The sequence below is a fragment of the Colias croceus genome, chromosome 8 (genome assembly GCF_905220415.1).
Source record: "Colias croceus chromosome 8, ilColCroc2.1".
Lineage (NCBI taxonomy): Eukaryota > Metazoa > Arthropoda > Insecta > Lepidoptera > Pieridae > Colias > Colias croceus.
Window position 1 is genome coordinate 4,364,698 of NC_059544.1, and position 22,662 is coordinate 4,387,359.

The window sequence follows — 22,662 nt, forward strand, 5'->3', positions numbered from 1 at the left end:
TACCTATTTATATTTTCAACACTTCCATAGACAAACATTTGTATAATACCTACCTACGTAAATAATAGGCAACCGATATTCAGGGTTGCTCTATTAAATTATACCTGTTTTAAATCTCAAATTTGAAAGCAATAAGGATAAGAGCGTTTTCACATTGTCCGGTCCGATATCGGATATCGGAAGCCGATAGCCGATATCCGATATCGGACACAATTTGCCCTTTCACATTATCCGATAATATCGTCCCGATATCATGAGTGTTGCCAGAAACTGGAAAAGTAGATATATGGAGAATTAAAAAAAACAGTGGATGCATTTATGTTACAAAAAATAAACTTTATTTTAAATAAAATAAATAGTAATAAATAAACTATGTTTTTCAAACCGGTTTAATCTGCTGACTGCGGAGTTTGGATTTGTACCCTCTGCAGAGTCAGAATCTAGTTTCAATATTCAATTTCATTGTGAGGCTTGTTTTTTTATATGCTGTTTTTCTTTTTTTAATAATAGAACATGTTGTGTGGTCGTAGTGAATTATTTTTAGAACTTTTTTATATTAAATCATGTACGACTGTTATGTTCTTATACAAATAAAATAAAATAAAATTCAACTCAGTATTAAAGCGACGAAACTGGCAAATATAAATTCAAATTACATTTACAAATGTAGGTGCTGTTATCTACCACAGAATAGTAAATTATCTACGTAGTACCACAGACTAATAATAATATAGCCATTTAAATAATCTAAGGCCCCGTTTCCACCTGCAAGTAAACTTCTGCAAGAACTGTCCGACAGTCTGTCTGACAGCAGCTTGCATGTGTAAACTATGTTGCAAGTTCTGTCGCGACAGTTTGTCAAGCGCTTCTTGCGAGAAGTTGCGACAGCATGTGTAAACATGACTGCGTCTACTCGCGACAGTTCTCGCAGCTTATCGGTCTAGTTCCGTATATCTCGCAGCAAGCTGCAAGTATCGCCCACATGGCTTTTGATTTTTGTTTATTTGAAATTAATGAGTCGTGAATGCTCTTGTGAAGAATGAAGAAACTATAAAGTCAATAGGATTATATGAGATCTTAAGATGGAATAATGTGATTATTTTTTGAAAATGAAGTGAAATGAAAATTTATTTGTTGAGTTGTGGTTACAAAGTTTTTATAATAAATTTCATGTCCGCACAATTCACCAACAAATTGGCATACAATATATTTATATTATGCTAATTTTATAATTTAACTAAGTTATTATTTAAACAATATATTATTTACATTAGTTCATTAGATCATTTTACATTAAATAGTACACATTATAAATTATAGTATACGATTTATTTCACAAAATAGAATAGAAAAATTGTAACAGTAATTCCTATCCCGTCACTCGCAAGATCGTGTGTAAACACCTCCGCGATAAGTTGCGATAGTATGATGCGCGAGCTTCTTGCATGACATTTATTGCAGCAATAAATTGCAGGATATGTAAACGACATTGCAAGTAACTCATGCAAGACTTCCGCGAGTTTACTTGCAGGTGGAAACGGGGCCTAAGCACGAACCCAGACAACCAAAATAGTAAACAAGCCAAACATGCTCAAAAGTCGCCGCGCGTTCTTGACAAAATGTAAGGTCGCCGCATTCTAATTCTGAAATTTTAGAGAAAACTCAACAAAATTGCCGTATTGTAAATTTTCTTTTCAATAAAAAGAGTTTGATTTTAAAAAATTCAACTGATAGATCGTAGTTGTACATACAGTAAAAATAACTACAAAAAGAAACCGACTTCAAAATAGCTGGAAAAGTAAAATATAAAAAAGATTTGATATTATTTTATACTTAATATTATTTAGATGTGCTATTTATTATACAGGTTTGATATCGGCGCTAAAACAAAGCACTAAATCTGTGACTCAATGACAACAATACAATAAACAGCTTACAGCACAACAGTAGTCCAAGTAGGAGGAGGAGCGAGGCAGAATGAGTAAATAAAGATAAAAGACACTAATATTTCGAAGATACGGTTGAATTTAAGAACGCAATCTATTTTTGTTTACTTCAGTTCAGCCAATTGCCGTATATTATAGGACGGTATTAAAGTAGCTCCCGTAAAAATAGTATTTTTAATGCCTTTAAATACTTAAATGAATGTTTTCTTAATAAAAAGGTTTAAAGTAAATGAAAGGATTTTTTTTACATTTAGCGCCTAGAAATGACTGAAAATACACAAACTAGTGCTTTTTTTGCTGTTGGTATACTACCTTTTCGAAAATTGAGTTGGTAACACTGAACATTATCGTCCGATAGTTCACGGGAATATCGGTGTTGGCTCCGATATCCGATATCGGACCGGACAATGTGAAAGACAGGTACCTAAATCATACATTTTACTTAGCCTCCGATATCGGATATCGGCTATCGGCGCCCGATATCCGATATCGGACCGGACAATGTGAAAACGCTCTAAGGATGTTTAAATCCATTGTACAGTGCGACACAAAAGAGATGACAAAAAATGAGGGCGCCACCGTCGCTCATATAGCAACACTGATACTGCGACGCAAGCAATCTTGATACTATAGAATAAAAATCAAAAAAATAAAAAGTAATAAATACCGCGATTTAAAGTTGTTTCATTCATCATCGTGTAAATTTAAGACAAAAATACATTAGTATTTTAAATGACCTACCTAGGTCAAATTTTACTTAAATGTATTTGGAATTAGTTTATAGAAATCAGTCAAGCCATTTAGACTGCAGAGGCGCACATAGAATCAAACATACGAACAAACAAACATACATACATACAGCTCAAACCTAAGGCTCAAACACATTACGCTCCTTCTGGGTCCGTCAGGTAAAAAAAACAAGGTGATTTGAAAACTACATATTTTTATTTATTTTTTGTAGATATTCTCCTTCATTTTTACTCCCTTGCTCCACTATCCTGCGTACTGTGCTTTCAGAAACCCCTATAACAAACGAATTAAGATGAATAAAATCAAATAGTACATTTAACATATTTATTTAGTAGCTTAAAACTATTTTTTTTTTATGTCGGAGGCCAAGACTCACTTTGGATCCCTGCGTCCACTCTAGTAAGTAGCAAGTAAGGATTCTTAGATAGCTGTATGAAAATAGTTATCACTATGCTATTTAAGGCTGGTTGGATTGGATATAACTTCTTGACTCAAATTGTGCTGGTCGCACTATAAAAACTAGTTTTTGTTTACATACAAATAACCTCAAATTAAATTTCAAAAACGTAATAATCGCCATAGATACGTACATTAAACACTCGTCACTAATGGAATATTCTATTTTACATAGTACTGAGCAAAAATAAATAGAATCTCACCGGTATAATCTGCTGTACGTCTGTAAACGTTTTCCAAATATTTTTCTCGTTTTTCAGCTTGAAATTATGAGAAACACCGAATGAAAACTTTATATATGGCATCACGGACACCGCTACGTTTAACCTTTTTCATGATTTCTCCTTTTTTTAGTAAATTTCTTGTTTAAAATAACAATTTTATCTCAACTTCACCAAATAAACAACAAATTTTTATTCAACTTGACAGCTGCATTGATAATTCAGGGTTGCCAGATAATGAAAAAAAATTAGTTCCAAATTAATTAATTTCATCTCTTTTATGTCGCACTGTAATTTATTTTAATTGAATCAACATCTTACTTTATTAACAAGTCGAGAAAGAAAACGTCCTTCTAAATTTTAAAAATACATAGGTTTATGTACCATAGCCTACAAAGCTACGTAGTTTTTTCGTCTGGCAACCGATTGGTGACTGCCGAATAATCTAGAATTTCAAGGGATATCCCCGCATATTGACAATTTTTTCCAATTGAATTCAATACAATAATTGAAATATACAGAAGAAATAAATATTAAATTATTATTACATTAGATTGGCAATTTTAGGAAACTGATGTTGAACCATAGAGGAGAGTAATAGGTTATATGTGTTGAACTCTGTTGAAGTGTTACTATCAAAGTTTCTAATAAAGTATTAATATAGGCGTTCGAATATGGTACGGGCCGCACCGCGACTTGGGTGCGCTCTGGACCATATTCGATCATGACGTGTACCTTGGTCGGTGGTCCGCCGCAAATAATTATTATTATTTACGGTGCGCTCGGTTCTATGATTTTCCTTCTGAACTTAGTGCGGACCGTACCAAGTTCGCGCGTGTGACCATAGAGTCACAGTACTCTATGGTCACAGTTCTACCGCCAAACAAAACGGACGTCGGTCGATCGTCATCAAGAAGCTGGTACTCAGAGCAATTTATTGCTCTGAGCTTAGGTACCTATATCTAATACACTGGAGATTGCACTATGAAAGTTGACTTGTCACGGGAAGGTATGACCTTGAATGACGACTGGTTGTTTTTTTGTCCCTTTCACACCTAACTTGGCAAGTTGGTGTGAAAGGGATGAAGGAACAACCAGGCGTCATTCAAGGTCATACCTTCCCGTGACTTGTCAACGTTCATAGTGCAATCTCCAGTGTATTAGATGTAAGCTTCTTGATCGTCATCAATAGCAATGGCGTTGGATGACGTGGCTATTACTGAAAAAAGATTAATAATAGAAATTTTAGAACTCTACAAAGATGTATTATTATTTTCTTATTTACAAACGAATCCCTGTCTTTTAAATAGAATTTTGCCCATTCTTTTCTCTTTATATTCTTCTTTTCAATGGTTGTACGTCTTGTACTTGCTACGACGATTGCCGCAATTAACGCGATATAATTAAGCTTCTTTGGATAAAGTTGAAGGCATGTCGACTCGACGCACTATATGTTTTTAGGCCCGAAAATATAATATAAAAAAATAAAAACGAAAATCAGTAAAAATTACAATACTTTCGCCTCTATCGACAATATCGAATATTTCAAAAAGGGATAATTTGCGCCTATAATTATTACTACATATATTAGCAACATAATAAATTATTGTATCAATTTTTTTTTATACGAATTTATTTATCTCTGTCGGCCACGAAAATTCCAATATTTTGAATATTTTTTTTAAAAATCGTGTTTTTGAAATAAAACTCTGGGTGATCTACTCGTGCATTTCAAAAGAGAAGCTCCTTAGATATTTCCAATAAAACAAGAATGTCACTTTTTCGTGATGTAATTTGATGTAATTTCACTTAGCTCGATGACATTTTAATTATTTTGAAATAAAAAATTGCGTATGGCACCTATTTAACAACAAAAAAACCTCTTGCAATAAAAAAATTATGTCTGATGGATCTATCTAAAGGCAAAAGATTAAAAATTACGCGTTTGACTTAAAAGTTAAGTGTATTTCCCTGTGTGCACTAATAAACGCAACCACTACCGCCAGCCAGACAGCCCGGACTCTAACCGAAATAGCAAGAGAAACAGTATATCAAAAACTCAAATATACTAAAATGACTTTTTTTAAAACGTTGCTAGCTCCCGTATGGGCGTATTCAGAAAGAAAGCTTGAAACATCGGCGCTTACCGGCGCTTGTCAGCGCTGGTTACCCGCGCAGGAAAATATATGAACACGCTCCGATAAGCGCTGATAGGCGCCGACCATCGACCACACAACCACTAGACGCCTAATGTTAGCTTGTATGCATTAAGTTCAATCTGTCAACAACTTGAGGTATGGTGAAGCGGGGCGCTGCATTCTCATTGGCTAATTCAAGGTCACCAAATGTCCTAGAGATGAGACATAGTAAATTTGTATACAAATACTTTATCGATATATTTTGTATTCACATACTTTATCGATATAGGTATTTTGTACATATACACGTACTTTATCATTGGAAATTGAATACGATGTTAATACATATTAATGAAAACCAGTCCAGCGTGAGTCGGACTCGCGACACTGAGGGTTCCGTACAAACAGGCTAAAGAAAAACAAATCTGCAAAAAATCGGTCACCAATCTAAATTATGACCTTTGCTTAACGTCGATTTTCATTTTTAGTGATATAGTATTCATATTATTTTATTACAAAAACTTAACATTTTATATTATAATATAACTATATTATGCAACGTCATTCATGTCATTAATTTTGAAAACAACTAGTATAAAATCGCGAACCTAAATAGTTTTCGATAATTATTATCGATACAATTTACAATCACAAAGCTGGTATGTCACTAGTTACACGTGCCACACCATAGAGGAGAAGGGATGCGTAATCAGGTGATACGAAAGAAAGAGATGCAAATATAATCGACGCGCTTTGTCACTTGACCAGTACCAGCGTAAAAAGAACTCCGATAAAATATTGTTCGTAATAATATTTAAATTATACGCAAACAAACTACTTAAATATGAAAAGTAATCCCGTCCTTCTGCAAACTTGAGGTTTTACTCGTTTTACCACACTATATACTACAAGGAGCCATTGTTTCTTTTTTTTTAAAGGTTTTTTTCGGACGTGTTAACAGATCACGGAACTGGTCGCAACTGATAGTTGCGTTTCGTATGGCTGCGGTTATAAGTCCTATTAGACACATGCGTTGACAGAAACAGTTCGTCTGTTATTAGGCGTCTAGTGGTTGTGTGGTCGATGGCGCCGACAAGTTCCGATAAGCTTCAACAAGCGCTTGTCAGCGCTGGGCGCTGCCATATAAAATTTGTTTTGATCTGCTTCAACCTGCTTCCTTTGTGTAGAACGAACTAGCGTTGACAAGCGCCGACAAGCGCCGATAAGCGCTTATAAGTTTCAAGCTTCCTTTCTGAATACGCCCTATCCTATTAAGTAGAGATTCTGAAATCTGAAGTATGTGGTATGATATGTCTGTGGTATGATTACTCGTACTAAGAGCTAGCGCGCACGAGCAACTTTGTCTCCGCAACTATTTTGTCTCTCCCATCAATTTGTATGGGGAGTTGCGTCGCTACGTGCGCGCACTTTCATACTAGCCCATGGGTGGGAGAGACAAATTACGGAGACAAAGTTGCCCGTGCGCGCTGGCTCTAATACATAATCTGTGGGTATGATTGGGATTTGGGATGGCAACAATGACTAAGGAATCCTATGGACAGGGCATAATGTTCTATACAAACAACTGATTATACAAATATCATGCATTTCGATACCGAAATAATAAAACGAATACTGTCTCTTTCTAACTAATGAATATTCTGCTAAGTGAAAATATATGACTATACGTCAGTCAGTGCTAATTCTATACCGTTTGACATTTGAAGTTAGCTCAAATACCTACTGTGGCCGGGCGCCATTTTATGTTCTCGTTATTATGATGTACATGCTCTGTCATTGCTCCATAATAAACATTGAAAAATATTGAATATTTTTGTGATTGTGACAAACATTTGTGTCTAAAACATATAGAGTGGTCAAGGACAAATAGTGGCATAATACCAAAGCGCAGTATTGTGGGATGTGGCTCCGGAAAGAATGAAAACTAGAAAAGTTTGTCTTTGCACCGGTATGCATACGTTTTGACTGAAATATTAGTTATTACTTTGCTGATTTACTTATTTTCATGTATATTGAATTGAGGAGTATTCACAGACTATGTTCAGTGTAAAATTGTTATCAAATATAGCTTTATTTTGTATATTTTCGTTCTAGTAAAATAATGAATTTGGGTGCTAGTGATGACTTATAATATCGACATCAGCAAAATGTTCGATGAAGACGTGCGTCTCCCAAGGCTGTGTCATTAATCTTAAGAATAGTTGCTTTGGTGAATACACTTCCAAAATAACAAATTAATTTTGCCAAGAGCAGCAGAAGGAAAAATAAAACACTTAAATTTACCTAATATGAATTTTAACTTAAGTAAGATTAATCGCTTTTATAGTAGGTACTTTAAAAATGTATTTATAAATAAGTCAGGTCAGGACTAAAATTATAATAACCTAAAAATTCATTTTTTGAAGGTTACCAAGAAGTGAAAATAGAAAAGGAGAATGGTTAGAAGCAATTGAAAATGAAAATATCAAGCCAAATGTAAAGGATATAATATCATAGTATGTTCCCTACATTTCCCCGAAAGTGCTTTCAATAGAACAATGGATGTGATTAGTCTGCACGATGATGCTATACCAGTATGTCTGCCGCTGCATTCACACAGGGTGAGGTTTTTATCTGTAGACACGTGATGTCTTCCAATTTACTTTTGGTCTTTTTATTTAGATTTAGGGCTGTCATTTATAATCTAACGTTTCTCCTATTTTGAAGGAGGCCTGTGAACAAACTGAGATGGTTTTATATGATTTTTTGAGTACAAACTTGGGTGATATTTGGTTGTTGAAATGTTATTGACTGAGGGAAAGTGCAATTTACTTTAAATACATGGGGTGTTTTAAGTTATTTTTCTATTCTTTATAAATTTATATTTATAAAGCATTTCAATGCCATAAAACCAAAAATATAAATTCAAGTTCCGTCCATCCGCATTGCCCTTTTAATTAAAATGTATTGCATTTTAGTTTAAATGTAAAGTGAACAATGCTAGTTAATGTAAACTGTGACATTTCATTTCCAGGTACCAGTTGAACAGTCAGCCTCAAATCCCGAACTCAAAAATGAACTGAGTGTATCTGAGTGCATTCCAGGCTACACAAAATAGTTTAGTTCTATAATTTTCTCTATTATTATATATTATTGTTTTTTTTTGTCTATTATTTATAAATAAATAAATACAATTACTGTATATTGTGTTGTTCATCGTAATAAAATACTATTATATACCTATATTAGTATATATTATGTTGTTTCATTATATTACATTCCTCAAAACTGAAATTACCAAATTGTAAGTCTACCGTAATCCTTATATCGAAGTCAAAATTGAACTGGATTTATCAAATTATACAGGGTTAGCTATCTTGTCCGGCGAGGTTGCTGGTGTTTTACAAGTAACCCTGTACAGGTGTTACCGTCACGAGCAGCCATCGTCATACTTAATTTTATTAATTGGCATTGTCATTTTTTCCATTTGTAATTTTACTTCTATGTTTTGTACAATAAAGTTAAAATAAATAAAAAAGAGTGTGTGTTTATGTACACGCGTTACAAGTTACGCGCCAAAAGAAGTATAACTTCAAAAAAAATATATTAATATTATTTTTATATCGATAAACATAATAATGTTTATCGATATATTCTCGGCACTAAACACCGCCATGTTTTGTTACAAGCAATATGGCGCCGGCCACACTTTTTTGTAGGTATGTCACTTCCATGTGATTCCTTATTCATTGGATGGCAATTGGCAACTTCGTTTGACAGTATGACGGATGAAAGATCAAGCGAGTAGAATTTAATCGAAAACCACAGAAGACGAAAATTTTGTATTTATTTCAGTAATAGCTAAAAGCAAGAAATCGTCTTTACAATGAATACAATCCCTTGGGATTCATAACAAAATAGATCTACATATTCATTTTCATTGTTTTTATAAAATGACAATTGTATTGTTTACAACCACATTGTTGTGTATGATTAGAGGGCCTTTTAAATATGGCCTGTTACAATGCCGGCAGTGAAATAAATACAAGCATTTTTAATGATTTACTTGGCGAGAATTATATTGTAGATGATTTATCTATTGTACCTTTAGAAAAGGACAGTTTTGGTGAGTTATATTCTTTATTCGTTACGATAAGACTCACAAATATTATTATTAAATGTCATAAAAATCTCAATAAAATCCTCAGTTCATATTACTTTTTTTTTATATGCCTAGTGGTGATTAAAACAATTTTTAAATTATTGATTTACATTTAAGCAATATGTGAATTGTGTGGTCGCGTTGGTAGAAGAGGTCAGTTTTATACAAGAAATAATAAGGTTTGTTCATTAAGATGTCATGCAAGTAGTACTCGAAAGCGTCGTTGTAACTGGAGGTTCAAACTGATGGAAGGTGCTGAACATATGGCTGGCTTAATCCCTTTGGAACCTCTGCCACAATTGCAGCATTGGCAGGCTTCATACAATGACATACAGGTAAGGAATGTATTTTAAAGTGTTATTTAAAAATATTTCACAAACATATCTAAACAAAATGTGTTGCAAGGTTCAGGAGATAATGCAACATTTTTTAAATGAGTTTCCTTAGACATTAAGACAAGCTTTAACGTCCTAGCTATGCATTATCATTTTAAGACCATCATCATATAAAAATTCAAGTTGATAAATCTATTAGACACTTCATCATCATTCAGAGGATCATTTCATTGTTGGCATCATACAAAAATAAATATTTAAAATACCACTTGCTTTAATTTTAATAGCATTTGTATTAATATAAATATTATAACAAAAATCATTTCTTTCTACTGTAGATGAATAGCAAGTCTAAAGAGATCATACTACAGCAATACACAATGACTATAATATTCACTATACTCTACAGCACAATCTTGTATGAATATAATTTGCTTAAGATGATTTTTTTACAGGCCGGTCCAATTAAACAATCAGCAGCTGTATTGGCTAACAGCTATGTTTGGAATGATGAGTTATTTGGCTGCGATTTTCTCGCCGCTCCAGTCAGTTTATTTAAGCATGCTCCACTTCATGAAATGTGGGATAATACATTTGAAGGGATGAAAATTGAAGTCAAAAATACAGATATTGAAAATTACTCAGAGAAATTAAATGACTTTTTCTGGGTGGCCACTGTTTTAAAGGTTGGTAGTAATAATAAATGTATTTTCATGGATTTGGTTCACAATAAAACTTACCAAAGTGATAGAGGGTCAAATTGTATTACAAAATTTTACATAAAATAGGTATTGCATACATATAATAATATTTATTTAATAATTGCAGGTAAAGGGGTATATGGGCCTACTTAGATATGAGGGCTTTGGAAGTGACGATTCAAAGGATTTTTGGGTAAATCTTTGTTGCTCCGAGGTACACCCTGTAGGCTGGTGTGCTACTAGAGGAAAGCCTTTAATACCACCTAGAAGCATAGAAGATAAATATACAGATTGGAAGAAGTAAGTGATTATAATTTTTAACCCATTGACCACCGAGCGGCCCAATGAGACCGCGACTGTGATTCCGGGGGCTGATGGGTTTATTTTTAATTATCCCATTTATGTTATAGTGTAATTAAATGTATCATCATATTTTTGGCATAAGTATGATAATCTAGAATCTAGATTTCAGATTAAGAAATAGTGAGTACATAAGTTATGTTTGTTTCCATTTTTTACAGGTTTTTAGTGAAACAGTTAACTGGTGCTCGAACTTTACCTGCTAATTTCTATACAAAATTAAATGACAGTCTTGTATCAAGATTCAAAATTGGTTCCATCATGGAAGTTGTAGATAAAAATAGGATTTCTCAAGTTAAGGTAATATTTGTTTACATCAAGTAATATTATATTGTAAACAGTTGTTATAATAACATTGTATAATATCAAATCATCAGCCTCATTTTGACTTGTTTCTATGTGTCTCCTATTTCTATGTAAGTTAATAATTATACATAGTGATATAGTAATATGTATTACTATGTATAAAATCTTAATACTATATCATATTTACAGGTTGCCAGTGTGTGTGAAATAGTGGGCAAGCGTTTACACGTAAAATATTACGACAGTTCCCCGGAAGACAATGGCTTTTGGTGTCACGAGGATTCCCCCTTAATACATCCTGTTGGTTGGGCGTTTAGAGTTGGCCATCCATTAGACGCTCAGCAAAGCTATTGCCAAAGAGTTGCGGCTGGTCGACTCCAACCAAATGACTCTACACCAGATATGTTTTACAAATACCCAACAAATGAACCACCACTTTTCTCAGAAGGAATGAAATTGGAAGCAATTGATCCACTGAATTTGTCAGCCGTGTGCGCAGCAACAGTGATGCAAATATTGAATGAAGGGTACATGATGATAAGGATAGATTGTTATCCGGCTGATGCTTCTGGTGCTGATTGGTTCTGCTATCATCAGCGATCTCCGTGTATATTCCCTGTAGGATTTGCATTGGCAAATAATATCTCCTTGGTTCCTCCTATTGGGTAAGTACAAATATATCCGGGGTAAAAAAAATAATTTGTAATGTCTCATAAAAACTTTTCTTTTAATTTTGGTTCGATATTTAATGTCACTTAGTGGTTAGTAAATAATAATAAAAAAAAAATCTGGTCTGGTGCATATAATTTTGCTTATTTTGACGACATACTGCACGAGCATGAACTACGCTCGTATCAAGAAATACTTGATGCGAGCGTGACTGCAAAATTCTAAATTCGGATGACGAACACATAGCGGGTATAACTCAATACACCATGAGATCTGGGAAAAAAAATATATTAGAAAGTTTCTATGGAATCTATACTTCTATACTAATATTATAAAGCTGAAGAGTTTGTTTGTTTGAACGCGCTGATCTCAGGAACTACTGGTCCGATTTGAAAAATTCTTTCGGTTTTAGATAGCCCATTTGTCGAGGTAAGCTATTACATATCATTACGTTAAGACAAACAAGAGCGGACTCGCGCGAGTGAAACCGCGAAGCGCAGCTAGTTTTTAACTAAAAAAAAATTGTATGTTGTTGTATGCGTATGCATATGGTAGTCTGGAAGAGATCGCTGCCTAGCGATAAGGCCGCCATTTGTACATACTTGCATCTGTTTGTTCTATTTCTGTGTTTTATGTAAATCTTGTGTGTGTGCAATAAAGTATTATCTATCTATCTATGCGATTCAGGTACACAGCGGAACAATTCAGCTGGGAGGAGTACCTCGCCGAGACGGGAGCGCCCGCGGCCGGGCACGGGCTGTTCGCGGCGCGCGGGCGCGTCGTGGCGCACGGGTTCGTGGCGGGCATGCGGCTCGAGTGCGCCGACCTGATGGACCCGCGGCTCGTGTGCGTCGCCACTATAGCGCGGGTGGTCGCCGATCTGCTCAAGGTATTTGTGGAAACAAGTTTTTTTTATGTATTTTATTTTGTTCAAAATTCTGCCTTACCTAAGAACGAGTATAAGAAGATCGCAACAAGACATATAAGTATATTAAGAAGAGCTGGAACGTCAACACATTTACACATTGCACATGTTAGGCCGGGAGATACTGACACAAAATTTCGGGTCATTTGTAACAGGATGGCGGTCTAGAGGGGTCTTACTTATCCGACGAGTGTGACTTACGCCCACGCGACTAGTCCGCCGGTACCAGCGTTCTGACCATCATTTTTCTTTTTGTCATTGCGTAATAAGACCTCTTTAGAACCGCCATTCTGTTACAAATGACCCGAAATTTTGTGTCAGTATCTCCCGGCCTATGTATGTGTCATATTTTGCAATTGTTTATAAATACAGGGTGATGTAATTGGTGTAGTACGAATATCTAAAAATCTATGAAGAATTTTGTGATACAGTAAATGGAAGAATTATATACTATTTTACAGTATTTAATAAAATCATTTAATTTTTTGTTCATTTTCATTAGAAATGTCAATTTTTCTCACCAAGGTGGAAATTTGGATGATAAGGATCTTGTTAGAAAAATATAAATTTTGACTAAAATCGGCATTTTTTTTTTAAATCAAATTACTAATTAATAATCAGAGTTATCACCATTTACATTAATTTACAAACGATATCGGTTGTTCTTACTTAAAATTGAATACCAATGTCTTATTGCGGTATGTGTTCTTTGGAAGTGTTCGTAAAGTTGTTGATCCGAAATTAAATTTTGCGGAAAATCTTTTAGAGCGCTTAGTTGTGACATATCCTAAGCATATTCAATAGAATTAAAAGACGAGCGAATATGCAAGCCAGTCTAAAACTTGAATATTTTCTAAAATGAAACTAGAGTCGCATTTATTTTTGAACATACTGTAAGTGAAATTGCATAAGTGTGAGTACTGTGAACATGCCAGCTTTGCTTAATTGACCCTTATTCCATAATTTGTCGCCCTGGGCCATTGCCCCCTCTAGCCCACCCCTAACGCCGGCCCTGCTAATATAATATATCTGAAGAGTTTGTTTCTTTGTTTGACCGCGCTAATCTCAGAAACTACTGGTCCGAATTTGAAAAATTATTTCAGTGTTAGATAGCCCATTTATCGAGGAAGGCTATAGGCTATATATCATTACGCTAAGACTAACAGGAGCGGAGCCACGCGGGTGAAACCGCGAAGCGCAGCTAGTGTATAATATAATAATATATCGTAATTACATTGTGGTGAAAAGTTAACAATATTTGAATCATTGAACCAGGTGCACTTCGACGGTTGGGGCGGCGAGTACGACCAGTGGCTGTGGGCGCACAGCACGGACGTGTACCCGGTGGGCTGGTGCCGCGCGGTCGGGCACCGGCTGGAGGGGCCGCTGCAGCCCCCGCCGCGAGCCACCCGCAAGCCGCCCAGGCCGAGCCGCAGGCGGAGGAAGCAAGGTGAACATACACATAAATACATGTATACGCACCATACACACCTACATGATAATTACAAATAAAAAAATTATTACGTACAAAAAACACAACATGCATACGGTCGGTTCAAGGGACCGCTGCAGTCACCGTGCGCCGCATGCGGAGGCAACAAGCTTAATACATACATATAACCAAAACATCTCTTCTTATTTTGTTTTTATTTATATAAAATACTCGTGTCACAATGACAGTTACCAATTACCATACTCCTCCAAAACGTCTGTACCGATTCTCACGAAAGTTTATTTTGTTTTTTACACTTTTAATTTAATTCTTTGTACATTTTTATAAAACAAAAACGATTTCAGTAGCAAAATCGACACCTCAACCGCCAACTTCAACGGAAGAAACATCACAAAACTCTGATATGGGGGATTCTAAAAGTATCTCGGATAATGGTGAAACTAAAAGCTTATCCCCGCCGACCAGCGTGTCTGAAGTGTCGGCCGATTTAGATTCGCGTATTGAAGAACCGCCTCATAGTAAATTGAAAATGGACGTTGATTCAGAAGTCAAATGCGAAACAGCCAATGATCCAGGGATTGAGAAGGGTCAAGTAGAGCTCATGGTATGTAGTCCATATATATTTCTGTTGTATTTGCTTCGATATTTCTTAAATAAGAATACAAAATCAAGATGCAATTTACTTGATTTTTATTTTATTTTTATTTTTTTTATAAACAGGTACAGTTACAGACTGCAGAACATTACCTTATATCTAGCTCTTATCTAATAATACATATAAATTCTACAATCCAATTAATACCGTACACAGCTTACTTATACCAAGCTATAGCCAGGAACAAAAACAAACTAAGAACAAGAAAATTCTAACAGAGTGAAAAAAAGCCACTATTTAATATACAAAAAATAAAAACAAAATACGTTGTTACAGCAATTTATAAAAATTACTTCTAAAAACATCCAAACTACCCAAGAATATGTCACAATCCGGGTCTAAATTATTATACAGGCGGCACATTCTGTGTACAGGATTGTTATGCGAAACATTGTTTCTGGTAGGTGGTATGCTGAATAGACGTGGAGTGCGTGAAGGGCGGGTAGGAGCTCTAAAGTTAAGGCTAGACAAAAGCTCGTTCCCTAATAACCCATTGGCTATTTTATGCAGATTGCACAAATCAGTCAGGGTCCTACGGCTTTCTAGATTCATTAGGTGGAATTTACGCAAACGCTGATCATATTCAGGTATTTTACGCCGTAAACCTAATTTACCACACTTTAATTGTACGTAAGAAGCGCCTCTGCACAGCTTCAATGCGGTTTATGTGATTATTGTATATTGGAAGCCACACCGATGAACAATATTCCAATATACTTCTTACAAGGGTTAAATATAATATTATCCACGACTTCGGATTTTTAAATGGTGAGGCGGTACGTAAAACAAAGCTCAAACTTTTATTGGCCTTACTGACAATGTAATCGTAGTGCGGTCTAAATGATAGTGAAGAATCGAACATCACACCTAAGTCTCTAACGACATTGACTCTGGCATTTTTTAACATTGAGGGTCATACGATTGGTATTGCACCATTCACTGACGACATCTAAATCCCTTTGTAAGGTCTGACAGTCACTATAATCTTGTATTCTGTGGAAAATCTTGACGTCATCCGCATACGCAAGAGTATTACATGAGATTAATTCAAGAAGATATTTGTGTTGAATAACATAACATATGTAATTCAGATTATTACGATTTATTTCCATCAAACTCAAATGTATTCTTCTTTTCAGGATTCTTCACTACTGGATTTACCAAAAGAAAGTGTTTTATCCAGCGATAGTAAACTAGAAATGTTAGTAGCTATTCCGGCTAAAAGTCCCGAAATACGAGAACAGAGTGCCGACGACAAAATCATTCCAAGACTAGTTAATAATTCCGTACCTCTAGATGTTTTAAATTCGGTGGAACCAGAGAACTGGACCACGTCTGATGTTGCAAAGTTCCTCACCGTTAACGACTGCCAGCCATATTGCATCAACTTTGCTCAAATAAATGGACCAATGATGCTGCAATTGTCCAAAGACGAAATTATAGAACTACTCGAGATGAAAGTTGGTCCCTCTCTGAAGATTTTCGACCTCATACAGCAGCTAAAGTGCAAAATCAAACAACCGCAGTGTAGATTGCTTGGTAGTTTTAAATAGTATCCGCTACAAAGGGCCATTTCATTGACTTACCCTATATAGTTGACAGTGATTTCGTAGGCAAAAATGTGTAGCAACATAATCGTGATAGCTTGCATAGCACATTCGTATTGTAATTTATTTTGATATGTAATATCTTGTGTGGTTTTATACGTTTTTAGAAAATCTCATGCACGGTGTAAGTGTGAGTGAATTGTGATGAAAGTAAAATACTATTCGATGGTCAAGGGATATGCATGATGATTGCATTTTTATTGTATTTACTTTTTTATTTTACTTCGGTTATTCGGTATATGTTAAATTCGTATAGAAATAAAAATTTCTTGTGAAAACTAAGATGAATGAGAGTGAGTGAAGCTTAAAAATGTGATAAATTAGTCAAACAATTAATTTTAAATTCGTGTACAATCTAATTTTAAACTGTAAATCATCTCCTATGACAAATAATAAATTTTAATGCTTTTAAAATTTTAAACACGCATGCTTATGAAAATGCTTGTATTTAGGATGTAGATTAATAATCATGGAGTAATTTTAATACTTACAGATTTTAATCAATTCTCATTTTTAATATTGGTTATAATTTTTAAACTATTAGATTTCTTTGAAGAAAAAATTCATTTACCCTACTCAACAGTTTTTCAGTGATTAAATAATTTTAAGGGTTGTTTTAAACTTAATTTATTACCAAAGATGTAATCCACATTCAGATTTGAGCTTTTCATGTGTGACCTCATTTTTAAATAGCTGTTGCATGGTTCTATTATACTCAAATCAATATTTTACTATTGAATGAAACACAAAAATCCCTTTTTAATAACATATTTAATGAACATTAGTATTAGTCAGTACCATGTTTTTTAGCGTTTGGACATTATCATATTAAATAAATATTTTTAAACATTGAATTGTCTCATTTCATTAAAATATAATATATATCACAGTTTATATGTGGACGGATAAAAATTGTTTCCTCTATTCTTCACCAATATACATCTTTACTGTTTACAATTTCTTGTAGCATCTGTCTAGTCAGTAATCTGTAACAAAGAAAAATCATGTTCTTTCTTTTTATCTACACTAATATTATAAAGAGGAAAACTTTGTTTGTTTGTTTGTTTATGCAAGCTACATTATCCACGAGTAATATAGGCTATATATTATCACGCTAAGACCAACAGAAGCGGGTAAAATCGCGCGGCACAGCTAGTTATCTATAAAGCAGAAGAGTTTGTTTGTTTGAACGCGCTAATCTCAGGAACTATTGGTCCGATTTGAAAAATTATTTCGGTCAGATAGCCCATTTAGCTAATTAAGGCTATGGCTTTACATAATATATCATCACGCTAACAACAACAGGAGCGGAGCACAACAGGTAAAACCGCGGGGCACAGCTATTTATTATATAAATAATTTTAAATAACAGGTACAAAGTTAAAATGGCAAAACATAATACTCTATTGATATAAACTATAAAACATACCTCATTGTGTGCGTGGGTATAGTAGGTGCATACAAAACGCAACCAACAAGATTTCCTGACCTGTGAGCATGGCACTTATGGTATTCAGAACACCAGAATGTTTCACACATTCCAGGCAATGTGCTTGTCGTGTCTGTAAATAGAAAAAATACCTCTATTGCTTCTTTATTCTAAAATACGTGAAATTAAACCCTATTTTTGTATTAGTATTGGGAAGAAATATAAACCAAAATTATGTTTTGATTTTTTTTCGTATTTTCTGCAATGGATTATTTTTTATCGTTAATAGGTAGATTTTCCGAAAAAAAAATAGTATGTTTTTTTCTTGATGTGTAAATATCCTATGGCAAATTAACTTCAACATTCAATCAAAAATACCTTTATCCTCCATGTCTTGCACTTTCAACTCAGGTGCTAGATCTCTGGCAGATGTAATGAAGAATGTTCTCAAAATGTCCATTCTGTGTACACCAGACATACTTCTTATCTTTTGATTACTGCTATGTAGATGGCGAGAGAATATGCATCTTTTCTTACTTATATTTATAACTAAACACCTAAAAAAGCAAAAGGTAGGTTATTCTATGATATATTTCTGCTTGATACTCTTCTTATACAAATTAATTCTACATTTAGTAACAACAAAATATATTTATATGTGATGTAATATATCAAAAGTAACAAATGTATAATTTACCCCAAAATGCAAGCTTCAAATGTTATGCTCAATGGAAAATTTCTCGGATAAACCAATTTGGCCTCCTTTATGAGATGTGTTGAACTTTCCCAGCATTGTAGAACGATTTCATCAATCTGTGACAATGCTGGTGTGGCTCCACAAATCACTAGCACATACACATCAGCTAGAAGCTTGCATGTGACTGCTCTGAACGCTACCTGAAATTTAATTTTTCTGTTAAAATTTAATTTTCATTGTCATGTAATTCAGTTTCTATTCTAAGAGCCTTTAAAGTTACACTTACTAACTATTTATAAATAGCTAAAAATAGTCAAGTTCAGGGAGAGATACCCTTTTTAATGTTTTACAATATCAACTTCTTTATTTTTTGTACACATTCATTTTGTAATGAATTTTGTTATTAATGTAATTTAGCATAAATTGTATAATTGAAATAACACTTGACTGTACATACATTAGGGCTCATGTGTGGCAAATAAACAGGTGTTTCCCGCAAGGGAGCTCCATCTTGTGACGCCGCTAATAATAGGAGTATTTTTGCTTCCCGAGAGTCTAATTCATGGAAATCTGAACTGGTTGCCACTAAGTGTCCATGTATGCTGAGACAAGCCCATCTCCCTGTTACTCGCTCTGCATAGTTATCTAATACTTGCTAAAATAAAAAGATTTTTATCTGATGTTTGTTCAGAAACATGAATGGCAATACTTTTATAAAAAGGAAATAAAATGATAAAATTAAATTGGTATTGAGATCAATTACTACAATAATACAATATTTGATATCTTTTTTAAATAATATAGTGTAAATAGAAACTTAGACCTGAGTATACATTATACATGTTGCATAGTGAATATTATTGTATTTTACCTGTAGTTGCTGTGCCTGTGGACACAATATGCCTTGAATTAAATCCAGGAGCATTGAAGTCTGCGGCACACAGTTTGGATCTAATGATTCAAGTAAGTAATCTAAAATAGGATAGCATTGCCTCAATTCCCTCTTTATTTGATCTACGTTCTTAAAGTTTTCCAACTCCTTCTTGCCAACACAAAATATCATGACATCATGTACTAATGACAACAAAAGTTCAAGATCACATTCTAAACCTCCTGTGGCAACAGCTATAAGTGTTATGCTAAAATAAAATAATTGGCCTTAAATCTAGAAATTATACACATAAATAACTTGGACCAAACAAAGTATTTCTTTCACAATTTATTTGTGTGTGTAACAGGCAGTCAATTTGAAGGAAAATTAATATACACAAGCTTGGTATACCTCTTACAATATTCTTTCCATATAATAGATCCATTATCAACATGTGTGTTAATCATTGATAAATTGTGACATTTACTAAACATATTGATGCCATGAAGAGATGCTATGGTAGAAAATTGTATCTAAAACATATATAGGATAATAAATTGATGTTGCTACGAAAGTCCCTTTTATTATTAATGGTAAAGTTCAATCAATTTTCCATACGTTATCGATATTCCCGCGCTTTCTTGAAAATATAGGAACACCGCTTTCTGAACCAACTGCGATTATTATAACAGACATCCTGTGTGTAATATCTTTGTTATATGGTATATAGCGCTATAATGAGCAGTATTTGATCTATAAGCGATTTATAACCATTTTATAATATGATAATCTTAACTTTTATTACGATAATAAATTATTGTAAAGTCAAAATTCGTTTAGGGTAAGCTTATCAACCCAGAATTAAGGAATGATCACACGATTTAATACATAATTTAATAGCCTACGACCTATTTTGAATGTCTTGTATTTACTAAACAAACAACGATGGAAATAATGAAACAATAATAATTATTATTATTGGGATTTGGGAATTAATGGGAGATTATGTAGCGTTAACTGTATTTTGAAATTATTATCATTTAGCATTAGCATTTAGCACTGTCAAGTGTCAAATATTAATTGTCAAAAGTGTCAAATGTCAGTCTTATGTCACTTGACATTTTTTTTCTAAGAGCAATAAACCTATAGAGTACTTGTATCGAGCGTATACAATTTACATATATTTGTTTCTCTCTATCTAAAGAAAACGTCGTATGAAAGAATGAGACAGCTATAGACAACAAGCTACGTTTCAACATAGTCATGGCACCATTTTTACTATAGGTACGTATTTAGATAGATAGAAGGTGATAGTGATGGGATGTGCTTCAATCGATAAAATCGTGAATGTATTTTGCATTTACGGATTCGTGAAATAATAAATAAAAAAAACAAAACTTATAATTAATTTCAGTTGAATACATTATTTGTATATAATAAATGCGAAATTATGCGAGAATGGATGTTATTCTTTCACTGCGGAACCGATTACAATGAAATTTTGTACATACACACACATAGGTTAGGTTTTATCCCGGAAATCCCACGTGAACGGGAACTGTGCAGGATTTTCTTTAAAAACGCGGGCGGAAAGCTAGTATATTATAAAAGAAATTTTAAAACTTGAAATGTAATTTAAAATAAAGAAGGAAATGATGATAAAGTTAAAGGAGTGAGGAGAAAGGCACAGTCAGCATGAAGGAATCATGCAGCATTTTAACAAGTTAATAAAAGGACAGTCTTAATGAAAACATTTTCCTAACATCCTACTAATAAAGCGAAAGTTTGTGAGGATGAATGTTTGTTACTCTTTCACGCGAATACTACTAAACCGATTAAAATGAAATTTGGAAAAATTACTTTTGATCCCGTAAATCCAACAGGAATGGGAACTATGCGGGTTTTTCTTTGTAAACGCATGTATATTAAGTATGTATTTCAATAGTAGTTTCTCATCTATGAGAACTGTCATTTAATCAACCGTTTAATTTTCACATAGTTACACATTTAAAGTAACTTATGTGTAAAAAATTTCAAAATAAAAATTCACTCTCTTTAATCAAATGTATTTATTATCTAACTACAGGAACAAAAAAAAACGTAAGCGTAAGATTGCACAATTCTTCTAGAGTATCCATCTTGATAACACGCAGGCTCGAAATGCAGTGAACACAATATAGCAAATTGTGGCGGCGTCCAATCAACTCATGTCTCATGTTTTATACCCATTTTTTATTTAGCTCTGGAAATCTAAAACAAAATGAATTCATTAATAATCTGAAAGAGAAATTAATAAACAACAAACGAAAACTAAAACACATAAGGCAAATAAAACAACCACGTGGCCGTTTTATTTTCCTGCGGTAAAAAATTTACATCTATTATTTGCAACAACAACTACATAATATAAATCTGATATAAGAAACAAAATAAAAAAATCAACGTTAATATGAAATAGATTTTTTGTCATAAATCGATAATATACGCTAGATGTGTTACAACACTACGGTGGTAAACAAAATGCCAAACGTGATATTATTGTGACATTTTTTAAAAATTATTTCATTATTCTATATTCCACAACCCCATAAAGTGGGTAAATGTTACAGTTACAACATAAAATTACAAAAAAGCGCTTGATAAAACCTTCAAATAGGTTTAAAACATAAATATTTATCAATTTGCTGAAAATCACTTACCGATGGAAAGATATTTGCACATTGTTTTTATCCAAAACTCCCATTCGACTAGTGATAGCCGGTTGATAAACATACAATAGTTATTTTAGCACACTGACAAATAAAAAGAAACACTGTACACTTTATATTTTCTAAATATTTCGTTAAAAACACTTGACACACTGAGCCCACCAGCTGGTTGGAAAACAAACTGACTGCCGGCGCGCTACGTTTGAAGACAGTGCAGATACTCTATCGCTATCTCAATCTGGCTTATGCTGTTATTGACTAAGAGTAAGTAGA

General features: G+C 33.9%; 2 protein-coding genes and 1 long non-coding RNA gene across 4 annotated transcripts; 1 reads left to right on the plus strand and 2 right to left on the minus strand.

Moving 5' to 3' along the window:
• Window positions 1-2,872: 2,872 nt before the first annotated feature.
• LOC123693517 lies at window positions 2,873-3,657 on the minus strand. The gene is made up of 2 exons (XR_006751694.1): window positions 3,356-3,657; window positions 2,873-2,969 (listed from the first exon to the last, which is right to left on the minus strand). It is a non-coding gene; the product is annotated as an uncharacterized LOC123693517 (long non-coding RNA).
• Window positions 3,658-9,268: 5,611 nt separating this feature from the next.
• On the plus strand, window positions 9,269-17,533 carry LOC123693707 (polycomb protein Sfmbt-like). 2 transcript variants are annotated; one of them, XM_045638903.1, is made up of 10 exons: window positions 9,269-9,637; window positions 9,791-10,008; window positions 10,464-10,694; window positions 10,837-11,009; window positions 11,231-11,369; window positions 11,565-12,040; window positions 12,732-12,933; window positions 14,245-14,419; window positions 14,767-15,026; window positions 16,217-17,533. In XM_045638903.1, exons 1-10 carry the CDS (start codon window positions 9,523-9,525, stop codon window positions 16,628-16,630), a joined length of 2,403 nt encoding a protein of 800 aa, XP_045494859.1. In that variant the 5' UTR covers window positions 9,269-9,522; the 3' UTR covers window positions 16,631-17,533. The 2 variants fall into 2 exon arrangements, with proteins under 2 accessions (XP_045494859.1, XP_045494860.1); XM_045638904.1 differs by having other exon boundaries at window positions 14,770-15,026.
• LOC123693708 (protein fuzzy homolog) lies at window positions 17,437-20,681 on the minus strand. The gene is made up of 8 exons (XM_045638905.1): window positions 20,300-20,681; window positions 20,093-20,214; window positions 19,682-19,949; window positions 19,268-19,465; window positions 18,811-19,010; window positions 18,492-18,670; window positions 18,114-18,246; window positions 17,437-17,670 (listed from the first exon to the last, which is right to left on the minus strand). The coding sequence occupies exons 1-8, from the start codon at window positions 20,375-20,377 to the stop codon at window positions 17,613-17,615; spliced, it is 1,236 nt and encodes a 411-aa protein (XP_045494861.1). The 5' UTR covers window positions 20,378-20,681; the 3' UTR covers window positions 17,437-17,612.
• Window positions 20,682-22,662: the final 1,981 nt, after the last annotated feature.

Coding starts and splice junctions, on each gene's coding strand:
- LOC123693707 (XM_045638903.1), top strand. CDS start 9,523: ATGGCCTGTTACAATGCCGGCAGTGAAATAAATACAAGCATTTTTAAT. Junction 12,041..12,731: donor TCCTTGGTTCCTCCTATTGG/GTAAGTACAAAT, acceptor TATGCGATTCAG/GTACACAGCGGAACAATTCA. Junction 15,027..16,216: donor AGGGTCAAGTAGAGCTCATG/GTATGTAGTCCA, acceptor TCTTCTTTTCAG/GATTCTTCACTACTGGATTT.
- LOC123693708 (XM_045638905.1), bottom strand. CDS start 20,377: ATGTCTGTTATAATAATCGCAGTTGGTTCAGAAAGCGGTGTTCCTATA. Junction 20,215..20,299: donor AGCGCGGGAATATCGATAAC/GTATGGAAAATT, acceptor TATATGTTTTAG/ATACAATTTTCTACCATAGC. Junction 19,466..19,681: donor CACAGGCACAGCAACTACAG/GTAAAATACAAT, acceptor TTTTTATTTTAG/CAAGTATTAGATAACTATGC.